General features: G+C 40.9%; 1 protein-coding gene across 1 annotated transcript in view; it reads right to left on the bottom strand.

The window, feature by feature from the left end:
• DDX43 (DEAD-box helicase 43) overlaps positions 1-16359 on the bottom strand; it is a 1089992-nt gene that overhangs the window by 25583 nt on the left and 1048050 nt on the right. Inside the window, exon 16 of the mRNA XM_053712000.1 lies at positions 3066-3153. Within this exon, the coding sequence (XP_053567975.1) occupies positions 3066-3153 (88 nt within the window). The remainder of the gene's footprint in view (positions 1-3065; positions 3154-16359) is intronic.

Raw genomic sequence — 16359 nt, 5'->3', positions numbered from 1 at the left:
TCCTGGGATATGTCTGTCTGAAAGGTGATGCGGAGAAGTAATGCATCAAACAGTGGGAAAGCAGGAGTCCACCGCCATGCCATCTCTGCACATCAAGACCTCCAACGGTAAGAGGAGCCGGCACAAACCTAACCAGCATCGCGTCTACTCGTCTGAGACCTCCATAAGGAGCCAAGCACAGTCCAGATGCTTGAGCATGGGAAAAGCAAAGCAGCTCACACGCAGGAGCTCTGTTCGCTGGCCAAGGCAGGTATGTAGAGAGAGCGCTGAGTTCAACTCCTGTTTCACAGGACATGAGCTGATCGGGTGACCAGCTCTCAAAAGCAGCAGCTTTTAAGGACTCAGGCAGCTTCGTTAGAGGTTCTGGGGTATGCGGTAGATGCTGGGGCCCCAAAGCATCCCCGCTCACACTTGCACTTTCACAACCGGTCAGGCATAGGCAAACTTCCTCCTGTACTTCACCGGTATTCACAGAAACAGAGACTCCGACCGGGACTGTGGTAAAAGTAGGTCTATAGGACTCTAGAAGCTTGCTTAGCTCGGCTAGGATCCAATGAGCGTCCACCATCTCATATGCAGAAGATTGGGGTAATAGTAAGAAATGTCTCATGTCACCTAGGAAAATATAGGTTAATCTGTAAAGGATATCTTCCTCACCATGTGGATAAGAAAATGGCCGCCATCCGCTCAGCCCCAGAGTAGGCCTCCGGTCCTAACTGGGATCAGCTGTATCAATGCCATATCAGGCCCGTCACCAAATAGTAAGCAGAAGTCTTATTATCTGTTCTCCGATAATTAGAGGAAGTAGGTTACTGTGAAAAGCTTTTTAAATCAATTTGTAAGCGATAGTAGCTGGAGCTGTAGAAATGTGCGTCCACTCTAATGCGTTGCTGGCTCCGCCCCCCCCTTTACCTTTATTCTTAATACCTTGTACTAGTTTCATAATGCCTAAAAGGAATTTTGAATGCCTAGGGCAGCAAAAAACCTAACTAAGCCACTCGGTGTGTGTAAAGGGTGTGTGTGAGGTATGTGTAAATGGTGTGTGAGGTGCTTGTGTGTGTGAGAAGGGTGTGTGTGTGTGTGAGAGAATATGTGAATGTCTATATGCTAATTTTTGTATGTATTATTATCATTACATTTTCAAGTTTCACTACACTCACAAATAAAGTGCGCACACATTTTAGTCACTTGGCCAAAATTTGCACAGGTAAAAACAAAATTTATGCTTACCTGATAAATTTCTTTCTCTTGTGGTGTATCCAGTCCACAGGTTCATCCATTACTTGTGGGATATTCTCATTCCCAACAGGAAGTTGCAAGAGGACACCCACAGCAGAGCTGTCTATATAGCTCCTCCCCTAACCCCCACCTCGTCATTTGACCGAAGACAAGTAAGAAAAAGGAGAAACTATAGGGTGCAGTGGTGACTGTAGTTTAAAAAATAAAAACACCTGCCTTAAAGTGACAGGGCGGGCCGTGGACTGGATACACCACAAGAGAAAGAAATTTATCAGGTAAGCATAAATTTTGTTTTCTCTTGTAAGGTGTATCCAGTCCACGGGTTCATCCATTACTTGTGGGATACCAATACCAAAGCTTTAGGACACGGATGAAGGGAGGGCCAAGGCAGGCACTTAAACGGAAGGCACCACTGCCTGTAAGACCTTTCTCCCAAAAATAGCCTCCGAGGAAGCAAAAGTATCAAATTTGTAGAATTTAGAAAAAGTAATATGAGTATAAACATGAGTATTACCCTGTTTTGTAAGCATGATCCCAGTCGTTGTTAAATCACTGCATCTAGCTTACCTCAAATACACAAGCTCTGTCAGCATTTTCGAGAACTTATTCATCTCTCTAGAAATAAAAATACTGAACATACCTCAAAGCAGGTAATATGCAGACCGTTCCCCCAACTGAAGTTTTCCCATACTCTTCAGTTATGGGTGAGAACAGCAATGGACCTTAAGGGACAGTCAACCATAGAATTGTTATTGTTTTAAAAGATAGATAATCCCTTTATTACTCATTCCCCAGTTTTGCATAACCAACACAGTTATATTAATGTACTTTTTACCTTTGTGATTACCTTGTATCTAGGAACCTTCTTCCAGCCCCCTGATCACATGACTGTGACTGTTTATTATCTATTGTCTTAAATTTAGCATTGTATTGTGCTAGATCTTAAATAACTTTCTGTGCCTGAATACAGTGTTATCTATATGGCCCACGTGTACTTTCTGTCTCTTTGTGTTGAAAAGAGATTTAAAAAGCATGTGATAAGAGGCAGCCCTCAAAGGCTTAGAAATTAGCATATGAGCCTACCTATGTTTAGTTTAAACTAAGAATACCAAGAGAGAAAAGCAAATTTGATGATAAAAGTAAATTGGAAAGTCAATTAAAATTAAAAGTCCTATCTGAATAATGAAAGTTTAATTTATACTTGACTGTCCCTTTAGTTACAAACCGCTAAGATCATCAACCTCCAGGCAGAATTCTTCTTCTAATTTCTGCCTGAGAGTAAAACAGTACAACGCCGGTACCGTTTAAAAATAAACTCTTGATTGAAGGTAACACTACACTAAGTCACCACATATCTCTTGATACTTCCTATCTTGTCGAGAGTTGCAAGAGAATGACTGGGGGTGGGGGTTAGGGGAGGAGCTATATAGACAGCTCTGCTGTGGGTGTCCTCTTGCAACTTCCTGTTGGGAAGGAGAATATCCCACAAGTAATGGATGAACCCGTGGACTGGATACACCTTACAAGAGAAAATTTTTGCACAGAGTGCTCTAAAAAATAAGAGGGAACATTGAACTGGGCCTCAGATCAGGTAGAGTAGATCTGCACTTCACTTCACCTCACTCCTCATCAAGGAGGCAAAAGAAAATGACAGATGATCATGGGAAGTGGGGGGTATTTAAAGCTCTGGTGTGTTGGGGTGTCTTTTGTCTCCCCCTAGAGGGAATATTCCCACAAATGAGGACTTGAGGACTTTCGCCACCTGATGGAAGAAAAATACTTTCAAAAGCCACTTTACTTATATGTGCCAAACAGGAAAGCTTTACCTGATTTGCACGTTCCAATATTCCAATTAACTCTTCTGCAAATTTCCAGTCTTTCCTTGTGAAAAGAGTTATCGATTCACCTGTACGTCTGTAAAAATAAAAAGCTGATCAAAGGTTTTATAGTAAAAAAAAAAATCAGCATAGTGTTTAAATATATACTTCAAATGTAAAAAAAAAAAAATACGAAACCTTGGGTCCTTACTATGGACCTCCTAGTTCTGGCCTTTAGATGACTTATATGCTAATATTTGCAAACTGGTACTTTAGTAAAACTATCTAAACAAACATGTACAGTAAAAAGAGTATTTATACTTAATAACTCAATATTTTCAAATATATATATATTCAAAGCACACTAAGGTCTCAAATAAAAAAAACATAATTTATGTAAGAACTTACCTGATAAATTCATTTCTTTCATATTAGCAAGAGTCCATGAGCTAGTGACGTATGGGATATACATTCCTACCAGGAGGGGCAAAGTTTCCCAAACCTCAAAATGCCTATAAATACACCCCTCACCATACCCACAATTCAGTTTAACGAATAGCCAAGAAGTGGGGTGATAAAAAAGTGCGAAAGCATATAAAATAAGGAATTGGAATAATTGTGCTTTATACAAAAATCATAACCACCCCAAAAAAAGGGCGGGCCTCATGGACTCTTGCTAATATGAAAGAAATGAATTTATCAGGTAAGTTCTTACATAAATTATGTTTTCTTTCATGTAATTAGCAAGAGTCCATGAGCTAGTGACGTATGGGATAATGATTACCCAAGATGTGGATCTTTCCACGCAAGAGTCACTAGAGAGGGAGGGATAAAATAAAGACAGCCAATTCCTGCTGAAAATAATCCACACCCAAAATAAAGTTTAATGAAAAACATAAGCAGAAGATTCAAACTGAAACCGCTGCCTGAAGTACTTTTCTACCAAAAACTGCTTCAGAAGAAGAAAATACATAAAAATGGTAGAATTTAGTAAAAGTATGCAAAGAGGACCAAGTTGCTGTTTTGCAAATCTGATCAATCGAAGCTTCATTCCTAAACGCCCAGGAAGTAGAAACTGACCTAGTAGAATGAGCTGTAATCCTTTGAGGCGGAGTTTTACCCGACTCAACATAGGCAAGATGAATTAAAGATTTCAACCAAGATGCCAAAGAAATGGCAGAAGCTTTCTGGCCTTTTCTAGAACCAGAAAAGATAACAAAACTAGAAGTCTTTCGGAAAGACTTAGTAGCTTCAACATAATATTTCAAAGCTCTAACAACATCCAAAGAATGCAATGATTTCTCCTTAGAATTCTTAGGATTAGGACATAATGAAGGAACCACAATTTCTCTACTAATGTTGTTAGAATTCACAACTTTAGGTAAAAATTCAAAAGAAGTTCGCAACACTGCCTTATCCTGATGAAAAATCAGAAAAGGAGACTCACAAGAAAGAGCAGATAATTCAGAAACTCTTCTGGCAGAAGAGATTGCCAAAAGGAACAAAACTTTCCAAGAAAGTAATTTAATGTCCAATGAATGCATAGGTTCAAACGGAGGAGCTTGAAGAGCCCCCAGAACCAAATTCAAACTCCAAGGAGGAGAAATTGACTTAATGACAGGTTTTATACGAACCAAAGCTTGTACAAAACAATGAATATCAGGAAGATTAGCAATCTTTCTGTGAAAAAGAACAGAAAGAGCAGAGATTTGTCCTTTCAAAGAACTTGCAGATAAACCTTTATGTAAACCATCCTGAAGAAACTGTAAAATTCTCGGAATTCTAAAAGAATGCCAAGAAAAATGATGAGAAAGACACCAAGAAATATAAGTCTTCCAGACTCTATAATATATCTCTCTGGATACAGATTTATGAGCCTGTAACATAGTATTAATCACAGAGTCAGAGAAACCTCTTTGACCAAGAATCAAGCGTTCAATCTCCATACCTTTAAATTTAAGGATTTGAGATCCTGATGGAAAAAAGGACCTTGCGACAGAAGGTCTGGTCGTAGCGGAAGAGTCCACGGATGGCAAGAGGCCATCCGGACAAGATCCGCATACCAAAACCTGTGAGGCCATGCCGGAGCTACCAGCAGAACAAACGAGCATTCCTTCAGAATCTTGGAGCAGGATGATACTTCCAAGGAAGTGATAATGCATCCACTGCTTCCGCCTGAGGATCCCGGGATCTGGACAGATACCTGGGAAGTTTCTTGTTTAGATGAGACACCATCAGATCTATTTCTGGAAGCTCCCACATTTGAACAATCTGAAGAAATACCTCTGGGTGAAGAGACCATTCGCCCGGATGCAACGTTTGGCGACTGAGATAATCCGCTTCCCAATTGTCTATACCTGGGATATGAACCGCAGAGATTAGACAGGAGCTGGATTCCGCCCAAACCAGAATTCGAGATACTTCTTTCATAGCCAGAGGACTGTGAGTCCCTCCTTGATGATTGACGTATGCCACAGTAGTGACATTGTCTGTCTGAAAACAAATGAACGATTCTCTCTTCAGAAGAGGCCAAGACTGAAGAGCTCTGAAAATTGCACGGAGTTCCAAAATATTGATCGGTAATCTCACCTCCTGAGATTCCCAAACTCCTTGTGCCGTCAGAGATCCCCACACAGCTCCCCAACCTGTGAGACTTGCATCTGTTGAAATTACAGTCCAGGTCGGAAGCACAAAAGAAGCCCCCTGAATTAAACAATGGTGATCTGTCCACCACGTTAGAGAGTGTCGTACAATCGGTTTTAAAGATATTAATTGAGATATCTTTGTGTAATCCTTGCACCATTGATTCAGCATACAGAGCTGAAGAGGTCGCATGTGAAAACGAGCAAAGGGGATCGCGTCCGATGCAGCAGTCATAAGACCTAGAATTTCCATGCATAAGGCTACCGAAGGGAATGATTGTGACTGAAGGTTTCGACAAGCTGAAATCAATTTTAGACGTCTCTTGTCTGTTAAAGACAGAGTCATGGACACTGAATCTATCTGGAAACCCAGAAAGGTTACCCTTGTCTGAGGAATCAATGAACTTTTTGGTGAATTGATCCTCCAACCATGATCTTGAAGAAACAACACAAGTCGATTCGTATGAGATTCTGCTAAATGTAAAGACTGAGCAAGTACCAAGATATCGTCCAAATAAGGAAATACCACAATAACCTGTTCTCTGATTACAGACAGAAGGGCACCGAGAACCTTTGTAAAAATTCTTGGAGCTGTAGCTAGGCCAAACGGCAGAGCCACAAACTGGTAATGCTTGTCTAGGAAAGAGAATCTCAGGAACTGATAATGATCTGGATGAATCGGAATATGCAGATATGCATCCTGTAAATCTATTGTGGACATAAAATGCCCTTGTTGAACAAAAGGCAAGATAGTCCTTACAGTTACCATTTTGAACGTTGGTATCCTTACATAACGATTCAATATTTTTAGATCCAGAACTGGTCTGAAGGAATTCTCCTTCTTTGGTACAATGAAGAGATTTGAATAAAACCCCATCCCCTGTTCCAGAACTGGAACTGGCATAATTACTCCAGCCAACTCTAGATCTGAAACACAATTCAGAAATGCTTGAGCTTTCACTGGATTTACTGGGAGACGGGAAAGAAAAAATCTCTTTGCAGGAGGTCTCATCTTGAAACCAATTCTGTACCCTTCTGAAACAATGTTCTGAATCCAAAGATTGAGAACAGAATTGATCCAAATTTCTTTGAAAAAACGTAACCTGCCCCCTACCAGCTGAGCTGGAATGAGGGCCGCACCTTCATGTGGAATTAGAAGCAGGCTTTGTCTTTCTAGAAGGCTTGGATTTATTCCAGACTGGAGATGGTTTCCAAACTGAAACTGCTCCTGAGGATGAAGGATCAGGCTTTTGTTCTTTGTTGAAACGAAAGGAACGAAAACGATTATTAGCCCTGTTTTTACCCTTAGATTTTTTATCCTGTGGTAAAAAAGTTCCTTTCCCACCAGTAACAGTTGAGATAATGGAATCCAACTGAGAACCAAATAATTTGTTACCCTGGAAAGAAATGGAAAGTAGAGTTGATTTAGAAGCCATATCAGCATTCCAAGTTTTAAGCCATAAAGCTCTTCTAGCTAAAATAGCTAGAGACATAAACCTGACATCAACTCTGATAATATCAAAAATGGCATCACAGATAAAATTATTAGCATGCTGAAGAAGAATAATAATATTATGAGAATCATGATCTGTTACTTGTTGCGCTAAAGTCTCCAACCAAAAAGTTGAAGCTGCAGCAACATCAGCCAAAGATATAGCAGGTCTAAGAAGATTACCTGAACACAGATAAGCTTTTCTTAGAAAGGATTCAATTTTCCTATCTAAAGGATAATTAAACGAAGTACCATCTAATGTAGGAATAGTAGTACGTTTAGCAAGGGTAGAAATAGCCCCATCGACTTTAGGGATTTTGCCCCAAAATTCTAATCTGTCAGACGGCACAGGATATAATTGCTTAAAACGTTTAGAAGGAGTAAATGAATTACCCAATTTATCCCATTCTCTGGAAATTACTTCAGAAATAGCATTAGGAACAGGAAAAACTTCTGGAATAACCACAGGAGATTTAAATACCTTATCTAAACGTTTAGAATTAGTATCAAGAGGACCAGAATCCTCTATTTCTAAAGCAATTAGTACTTCTTTAAGTAAAGAACGAATAAATTCCATTTTAAATAAATATGAAGATTTATCAGCATCAATCTCTGAGACAGAATCCTCTGAACCAGAAGAGTCATCAGAATCAGAATGATGATGTTCATTTAAAAATTCATCTGTAGAGAGAGAAGTTTTAAAAGATTTTTTATGTTTACTAGAAAGAGAAATAACAGACATAGCCTTCTTGATGGATTCAGAAACAAAATCTCTTATGTTATCAGGAACATTCTGCACCTTAGATGTTGAGGAAACTGCAACAGGCAATGGTACATTACTAAAGGAAATATTATCTGCTTTAACAAGTTTGTCATGACAATTAATACAAACAACAGCCGGAGGAATAGCTACCAAAAGTTTACAGCAGATACACTTAGCTTTGGTAGTTCCAGCACTAGACAGCGATTTTCCTGAAGTATCTTCTGACTCAGATGCAACGTGAGACATCTTGTAATATGTAAGAGAAAAAAACAACATATAAAGCAAAATTGATCAAATTCCTTAAATGACAGTTTCAGGAATGGGAAAAAATGCCAATAAACAAGCTTCTAGAAACCAGAAGCAAAGAAAAAATGAGACTGAAATAATGTGGAGACAAAAGCGACACCCATATTTTTTGGCGCTAAATAATACGCCTACATTATTTGGCGCCAAAAATGACACCACATCCGGAACGCCGACATTTTTGGCGCAAAAGGACGTCAAAAAATGACGCAACTTCCGGCGACACGTATGACGCCGGAAACAGAAAAGATTTTTTTTTTTTTGCGCCAAAAAAGTCCGCGCCAAGAATGACGCAATAAAATGAAGCATTTTCAGCCCCCGCGAGCCTAACAGCCCACAGGGAAAAAAAGTCAAATTTTTAAGGTAAGAAAAAATGATTGATTCAAATGCATTATCCCAAATATGAAACTGACTGTCTGAAAATAAGGAATGTTGAACATTCTGAGTCAAGGCAAATAAATGTTTGAATACATATATTTAGAACTTTATAAATAAAGTGCCCAACCATAGCTTAGAGTGTCACAGAAAATAAGATTTACTTACCCCAGGACACTCATCTACATGTTTGTAGAAAGCCAAACCAGTACTGAAACGAAAATCAGCAGAGGTAATGGTATATAAATAAGAGTATATCGTCGATCTGAAAAGGGAGGTAAGAGATGAATCTCTACGACCGATAACAGAGAACCTATGAAATAGACCCCGTAGAAGGAGATCACTGCATTCAAATAGGCAATACTCTCCTCACATCCCTCTGACATTCACTGCACGCTGAGAGGAAAACCGGGCTCCAACTTGCTGCGGAGCGCATATCAACGTAGAATCTAGCACAAACTTACTTCACCACCTCCATAGGAGGCAAAGTTTGTAAAACTGAATTGTGGGTGTGGTGAGGGGTGTATTTATAGGCATTTTGAGGTTTGGGAAACTTTGCCCCTCCTGGTAGGAATGTATATCCCATACGTCACTAGCTCATGGACTCTTGCTAATTACATGAAAGAAAAAACTATCCTTAAAATCTGCATCCATACGCCTGAGTATGCTGTGTATTTTTTCGCTTATTCAAAGAAAATATGCGGCCAATAATTCAGGTGTATGGACGTGGATTGTGAGTCGAGTTTTGATGAAAATCAGTAGGCTTGCTTGATTTTTTTGCAGCATTTTTTTTTTTTTTAAATTATATACACTCACAGGCCACTTTATTAGGAATACCTGTTCAATTGCTTGCTAACACAAATTGCTAATCAGCCAATCACATGGCAGCAACTCAATGCATTTAGGCATTTAGACGTGGTGAAGACGACTTGCTGAAGTTCAAACCGAGCATCAGAATGGGGCTGGTCTGAGTAAAAAAAACTGCTGATCTACTGGGATTTTGACGCACAACCATCTCTAGGGTTTACAAAGAATGGTCCGAAAAAGAGAAAATATCCAGTGAGCGGCAGTTGTGTGCACAACAATGCCTTGTTAATGTCAGAGGAGAATGGGCAGACTGGTTCAAGATAATAGAAAGGCAACAGTAACTAAAATAACCATTCATTACAACCAAGGTATGCAGAATACCATCTCTGAACGCACAACACGTCGAACTTTGAAGCAGATGGGCTACAGCAGCAGAAGACCACACTGGGTGCCACTCCTGTCAGCTAAGAACAGGAAAGTGAGGCTACAATTCGCACAGGCTCAGCAAAATTGGACAATAGGACATTGGAAAACGTTGCCTGGTCTGATGGGTCTCAATTTCAGCTGCAACATTTAGATGGTAGGGTCAGAATTTGGCAAAAACAACATGAAAGCATGGATCCATCAATGGTTCAGGCTGGTAATGATGGTGTAGGGGATATTTTCTTGGAACAATTTGGGCCCCTTAGTACCAACTGAGCATTGCTTAAACGCCACAGCCTACCTGAGTATTGTTGCTGACCATGTCCATCCCTTTATGACTACAGTGTACCCATCTTCTGATGGCTACTTCCAGCAGGATAATGCACCATGTCACAAAGCTCAAATAATCTCAAACTAGTTACTTGAACATGACAATGAGTTCAGTGTACTCCAATGGCCTCCACAGTCACTCAATCCAATAGAGCACCTTTCGGATGTGGTGGAATGGGAGATTTGCATTATGGATGTGCAGCCGACAAATCTGCAACAACTCCATGATGCTATCATGTCAATATGGAGCAAAATGTCTGAGGAATGTTTCCAACACCTTGTTAAATCCATGGCATGAAGAATCAAGGCAGTTCTGAAGGAAAAAGGGGATCCAACTCATGTGTATTAGGTGTACCTAATAAAGTGGCTGGTGTGTGTATATTCCAATATATAAATAATAGTAATATATTAGTAGTATATAGTAGTATATTAATAGTATATAATAGTAGTATAATAAAGATATGTATAAGCACCTAATTTGGAATGTTATATACATTCACACCCACACATATAAGAAAATGTATGCGTACCTGATAAATTTATTTATTTTTTGACACAATGAGTCCACGAATCATCTGATTACTATTTGGAGTTTAAAAATAAAAAGAGAGAGAGATGCACTCAGCTGAGACGGAACAAAAGCTAGAAAAACTTCCGTGCCTGTTCATTTTAGGGTGCCACTCAGGGTGCATACTCTTTTAGCACACTATGCCCCTTCACAGAGAAAAAATATCCTGTAGCATATCAGTCTGACCCTGCCCAATGACAGTCCAGCACCGAAATACCAGGCAATTCCTCTCTGAACAAGAGAAACAACAACCCCAGACGATCGTTACGGGATCTGTGGCCCTCGTCAGTGAGGTGCAGTCGCATCTCTGATATGTGTTGTACTCACAGCGCTTAAAGGACCTATAGCTCCTATCTAAGGTGGGCCCCCACTACCCACAGAGGAAATACTATTAAGAAAGGTTTTAGAGAGGAGCGCCAGTTAAGTCAAGGTCTGGTGTGTGTGTGTGTGTGTGTGTGAATAGTGTATTCACACTAGAGCGATAAAAACCCTTTTGGTAGGGGTTTATTTCTTAATGTAGGATGTAGATGCTTATGTGATAGTAAGACAACTAGGGAAAGAATGTGAGATATATAATATAATACAATTTATTACAGACACGATGTATATCTTATAGACATGGATCCATGGTACATAAAAGTGTATTTCAGACAGTTTAAAATAATTAGAAGTTATAAAATGTAGAATGTATAGGGTAATCCCCTTGATTTTTACCCTATACATTCTACATTTTATAACTTCTAATTATTTTAAACTGTCTGAAATACACTTTTATGTACCATGGATCCATGTCTATAAGATATACATCGTGTCTGTAATAAATTGTATTATATTATATATCTCACATTCTTTCCCTAGTTGTCTTACTATCACATAAGCATCTACATCCTACATTAAGAAATAAACCCCTACCAAAAGGGTTTTTATCGCTCTAGTGTGTATGCAGTCGCATCTCTCTAAGGGCATGTGTGCAAGGAGTCCACGTCTGGTTTCCCCTTTTACTCCTAGGGAGACCCAAGAGCAATTTGCATAAATATAAAAAGAAAGAGAGATGCACTCAGCTGAGACAGAACAAAAGCTAGAAAAACTTCCGTGCCTGTTCATTTTAGGGTGTCACTCAGGGTGCATACTCTTTTAGCACACTATGCCCCTTCACAGAGAAAAAATATCCTGTAGCATATCAGTGTGACCCTGCCCAATGACAGTCCAGCACCGAAATACCAGGCAATTCCTCTCTGAACAAGAGAAACAACAAACCCAGACGAAGAAGTGCCTGGTATTTCGGTGCTGGACTGTCATTGGGCAGGGTTAGACTGATATGCTACAGGATATTTTTTCTCTGTGAAGGGGCATAGTGTGCTAAAAGAGTATGCACCCTGAGTGGCACCCTAAAATGAACAGGCACGGAAGTTTTTCTAGCTTTTGTTCTGTCTCAGCTGAGTGCATCTCTCTCTTTTTATATTTATGCTAATTGCTCTTGGGTCTCCCTAAGCACACATGCCCTTAGAGAGATGCGACTGCACCTCACTGACGAGGCCCACAGAAGGCCGAAACGATCGTCTGGGGTTGTTGTTTCCCTTGTTCAGATAAGAATTGCCTGGTATTTCGGTGCTGGACTGTCATTGGGCAGGGTCAGACTGATATGCTACAGGATATTTTTTCTCTGTGAAGGGGCATATAGTGTGCTAAAAGAGTATGCACCCTGAGTGGCACCCTAAAATGAACAGGCATGGAAGTTTTTCTAGCTTTTGTTCTGTCTCAGCTGAGTGCATCTCTCTCTCTTTTTATATTTATGCAAATTGCTCTTGGGTCTCTCTAAGAGTAAAAGGGGAAACCAGACGTGGACTCCTTGCACACATGCCCTTAGAGAGATGCGACTGCACCTCACTGACGAGGCTCACAGAAGGCCGAAACGATCGTCTGGGGTTGTTGTTTCTCTTGTTCAGAGAAGAATTGCCTGGTATTTCGGTGCTGGACTGTCATTGGGCAGGGTCAGACTGATATGCTACAGGATATTTTTTCTCTGTGAAGGGGCATAATGTGCTAAAAGAGTATGCACCCTGAGTGGCACCCTAAAATGAACAGGGACGGAAGTTTTTCTAGCTTTTGTTCTGTCTCAGCTGAGTACATCTCTCTCTCTTTTTATATTTATACTATTGGGAATTACCACTCCTGCCCAGCAGGAGGCGGCAAAGAGCACCACAGTAAAGCTGTTAAATATCACCTCCCTTCCCTCCCACCCCAGTCATTCGACCGAAGTAAAGGAGAGAAAGGAAGTAACAAGGTGCAGGGGTGTCTGAAGTTTATATCAAACTAACAGCCTGTCTATAAAAACAGGGCGGGCCGTGGACTCATCGTGTCAAAAAAGAAACACATTTATCAGGTAAGCATACATTTTCTTTTCTTTTTAATGACACGATGAGTCCACAGATCATCTAATTACTAATGGGAATCAATACCCAAGCTAGAGTACACAGATAATATGGGAGGGACAAGACAGGGAACCTAAACGGAAAGCACCACTGCTAAAAGAACCTTTCTCCCAAAATCAACCTCAGCCGAGGCAAAAGTGTCAAATTTATAGAACTTTGGAAAAGTGTGAAGAGAGGACCAAGTTGCAGTCTTGCAAATCTGTTCCACAGAAGCTTCATTTTTGAATGCCCATGAGGAAGCAACAGCCCTCTCTCTGGAGGGAGCTGTCCAGCAGTTTCATAGGCAAAACATATGATACTCTTCAGCCAAAAAGAAAGAGAAGTAGCCATGGCTTTCTGACCCTTACGTTTTCCAGAGAAAACCACAAACAAGGCAGATGACTGACAAAAATCCTTAGTCGCCTGTAGGTAAAATTTTAAAGCACGTACCACGTCTAAATTGTGCAGAAGCCGTTCCTTCTGAGAAGAAGGATTAGGACACAAGGAAGGAACAACAATCTCCTGATTAATGTTCTGGTCAGAAACTATTTTAGGAAGAAATACTAATTTTGTACGTAAAACTACCATATCCGAATGAAAAATAAGATAAGCAGACTCATATTGCAATGCTGAGAGCTCTGACACTCTACGAGCAGAAGAAATAGCAACAAGAAATAACACTTTCCAAGATAAAAACTTAATATCTAAGGAATGCATAGGTTCAAACGGAGCCCCTTTAAGAACCTTAAGAACTAAATTAAGACTCCAGGGAGGAGTAACTGGTTTGAACACAGGCCTGATCCTGACCAAGGCCTGACAAAATGATTGCACATCTGGAACATCTGCCAGACGTTATGTAACAAAATAGACAAGCCAGAAATTTGACCCTTTAGGGAACTAGTCAATAATCCTTTCTCCAAGCCTTCTTGGAGAAATGACAGAATTCTAGGAATCCTAACCCTGCTCCAAGAATAACCCTTGGATTCACACCAATATAGATATTTACGCCATATCTTATGGTAAATCTTTCTAGTCACAGGTTTACGAGCATGAATCATGGTTTCAATGACAGAATCTGAAAATCCCTGCTTGGATAAAATTAAGCGTTCAATCTCCACGCAGCTAAGCCAGTGCAATGAGGATCACCGATGCCCTCTCCTGCTTGATTCAAGCAATAACCTGAGGAAGAAGAGAAAATGGAGGAAATAGGTATGCAAGACTGAAATTCCAAGGTACCGCCAGAGCATCTATCAGTACAGCCTGAGGGTCCCTCGATCTCGATCCGTACCTCGGAAGCTTGGCATTCTGTCGAGATGCCATTAGATCCAAATCTGGCTGACCCCACTTGATAATCAGGCTGGAAAACACTTCCGGATGGAGTTCTCACTCCCCCTGGTGAAAAGTCTGTCTGCTCAGGAAGTCCGACTCCCAGTTGTCCACCACTGGGATGTGGATTGCTGACAGACAGCAATTGTGGGTCTCCGCCCACCGAATTATCTTGGCTACATCTGTCATGGCTAAGGAACTCCGTGTTCCTCCCTGATGATTGATGTAAGCCACTGAAGTTATATTGTCCGACTGGAATCTGATGAACCGGGCCGAGGCATACTGAGGCCAGGCCAGAAGAGCATTGAAGATTCCTCTCAGCTCCAGAATATGTATGGGTATAACAGACTCCGACCGAGTCCAAGTTCCCTGAGCCTTTAGGGAGCCCCAGACTGCTCCCCATTCCAGAAGGCTGGCGTCTGTTGACACAATTACCCAGGAGGGTCTGCGAAAGCAAGTTCCTTGGGAAAGATTATCATGAGACAACCACCATCAAAGAGAATCCCTTGTCTCCTGTACCAGTAGAATTCGAGGAGACAAATCCGCATAATCTCCATTCCATTGACTGAGCATGTTTAGCTGCAGAGGTCTGAGGTAGAAACGAGCCAACGGGATGATGTCCATTGCCGCCACCATCAGCCCGATTACCTCCATGCACTGAGCCACAGAAGGCCAAAGAGCGGACTGAAGTGCTAGGCAAGAATCTTTGATTTCCTGACTTCTGTCAGAAAAATCATCATTGATACAGAATCTATTATGGTTCCCAAGAAGGTTACTAATGTATTTGGAACTAAGGAGCTCTTTTCCAAATTTACCTTCCATCCGTGAGATAGCAGGAAGGATAACAACATTTCCGTGTGGGACCTTGCTTGTTGAAAGGATGGTGGCTGGACCAGGATGTCGTCCAGATAGGGCGCCACTGCAATGCTCCATAATTGAATCACCGCCAACAGCGATTCCAGAACCTTTGAGAAAATTCTGGGAGCTGTGGCAAGACCGAAAGGAAGAGCCACGAATTAGAAGTGTTTGTCTAGAAAGGCAAACCTTAGAAACTTGTGATGATCCCTGTGAATGGGAACATGCAGGTACCTGTCCTTTAAATCCACTTTTGTCATAACTTGACCCTCCTGGACCAAAGGATGAATGGAACGAATAGTTTCCATCTTGAAGGACGGTACTCTGAGGAATTTGTTTAGACTTTTGAGATCTAAAATTGGCTTGAAGGTTCCCTCTTTTTTGGGGACCACGAACAGATTGGAATAAAACCCCAAACCCTGAACCTGCATCAGAAAAGGAACTATCACTCCTAGGTCAGAGAGGTCTCTTACACAGTGTAAGAACGCCTCTCCTTTTGCCTGGCCTACAGATAATCTTGAAAGCAGAAACCTTCCTCTGGGAGGAAAACTTCTAAACTCTAGTTTGTATCCCTGGGACACTATTTCTACTGCCCAGGGATCCTGAACATCTCGAACCCAAGCCTGATCGAAGAAGGAAAGTCTACCCCCTACAAGATCCGGTCCCAGATCAGGGGCAGACCCTTCATGCTGTCTTTGATTCAATAGCAGGCTTTTTGGATTGTTTTCCCTTATTCCAAGGCTGATTGGGTCTCCATGAAGGTTTAGACTGTTCCTGCTTAGAAGCGGAAGAGGAAGAATTTCCTTTGAAATTTCGAAAGGAACGGAAATTACTCTGACGTCCCTTTTGCTTGTTTCTCTTATCCTGAGGGAGAAGATGACCCTTACCTCCCATAATATCAGAGATAATTTCCGTCAAGCCCGGTCCAAACAAGGTCTTTTTTTAATAATTTTTTATTGAGGTAACAATGACATACATAAATAGCAGTATATAGTCATGGCAACATGC

The sequence above is a fragment of the Bombina bombina genome, chromosome 4, assembly GCF_027579735.1.
Source record: "Bombina bombina isolate aBomBom1 chromosome 4, aBomBom1.pri, whole genome shotgun sequence".
NCBI lineage: Eukaryota > Metazoa > Chordata > Amphibia > Anura > Bombinatoridae > Bombina > Bombina bombina.
Note: the sequence above shows the minus strand (reverse complement) of the source record. Positions and strands in the feature narration are given on the sequence as shown.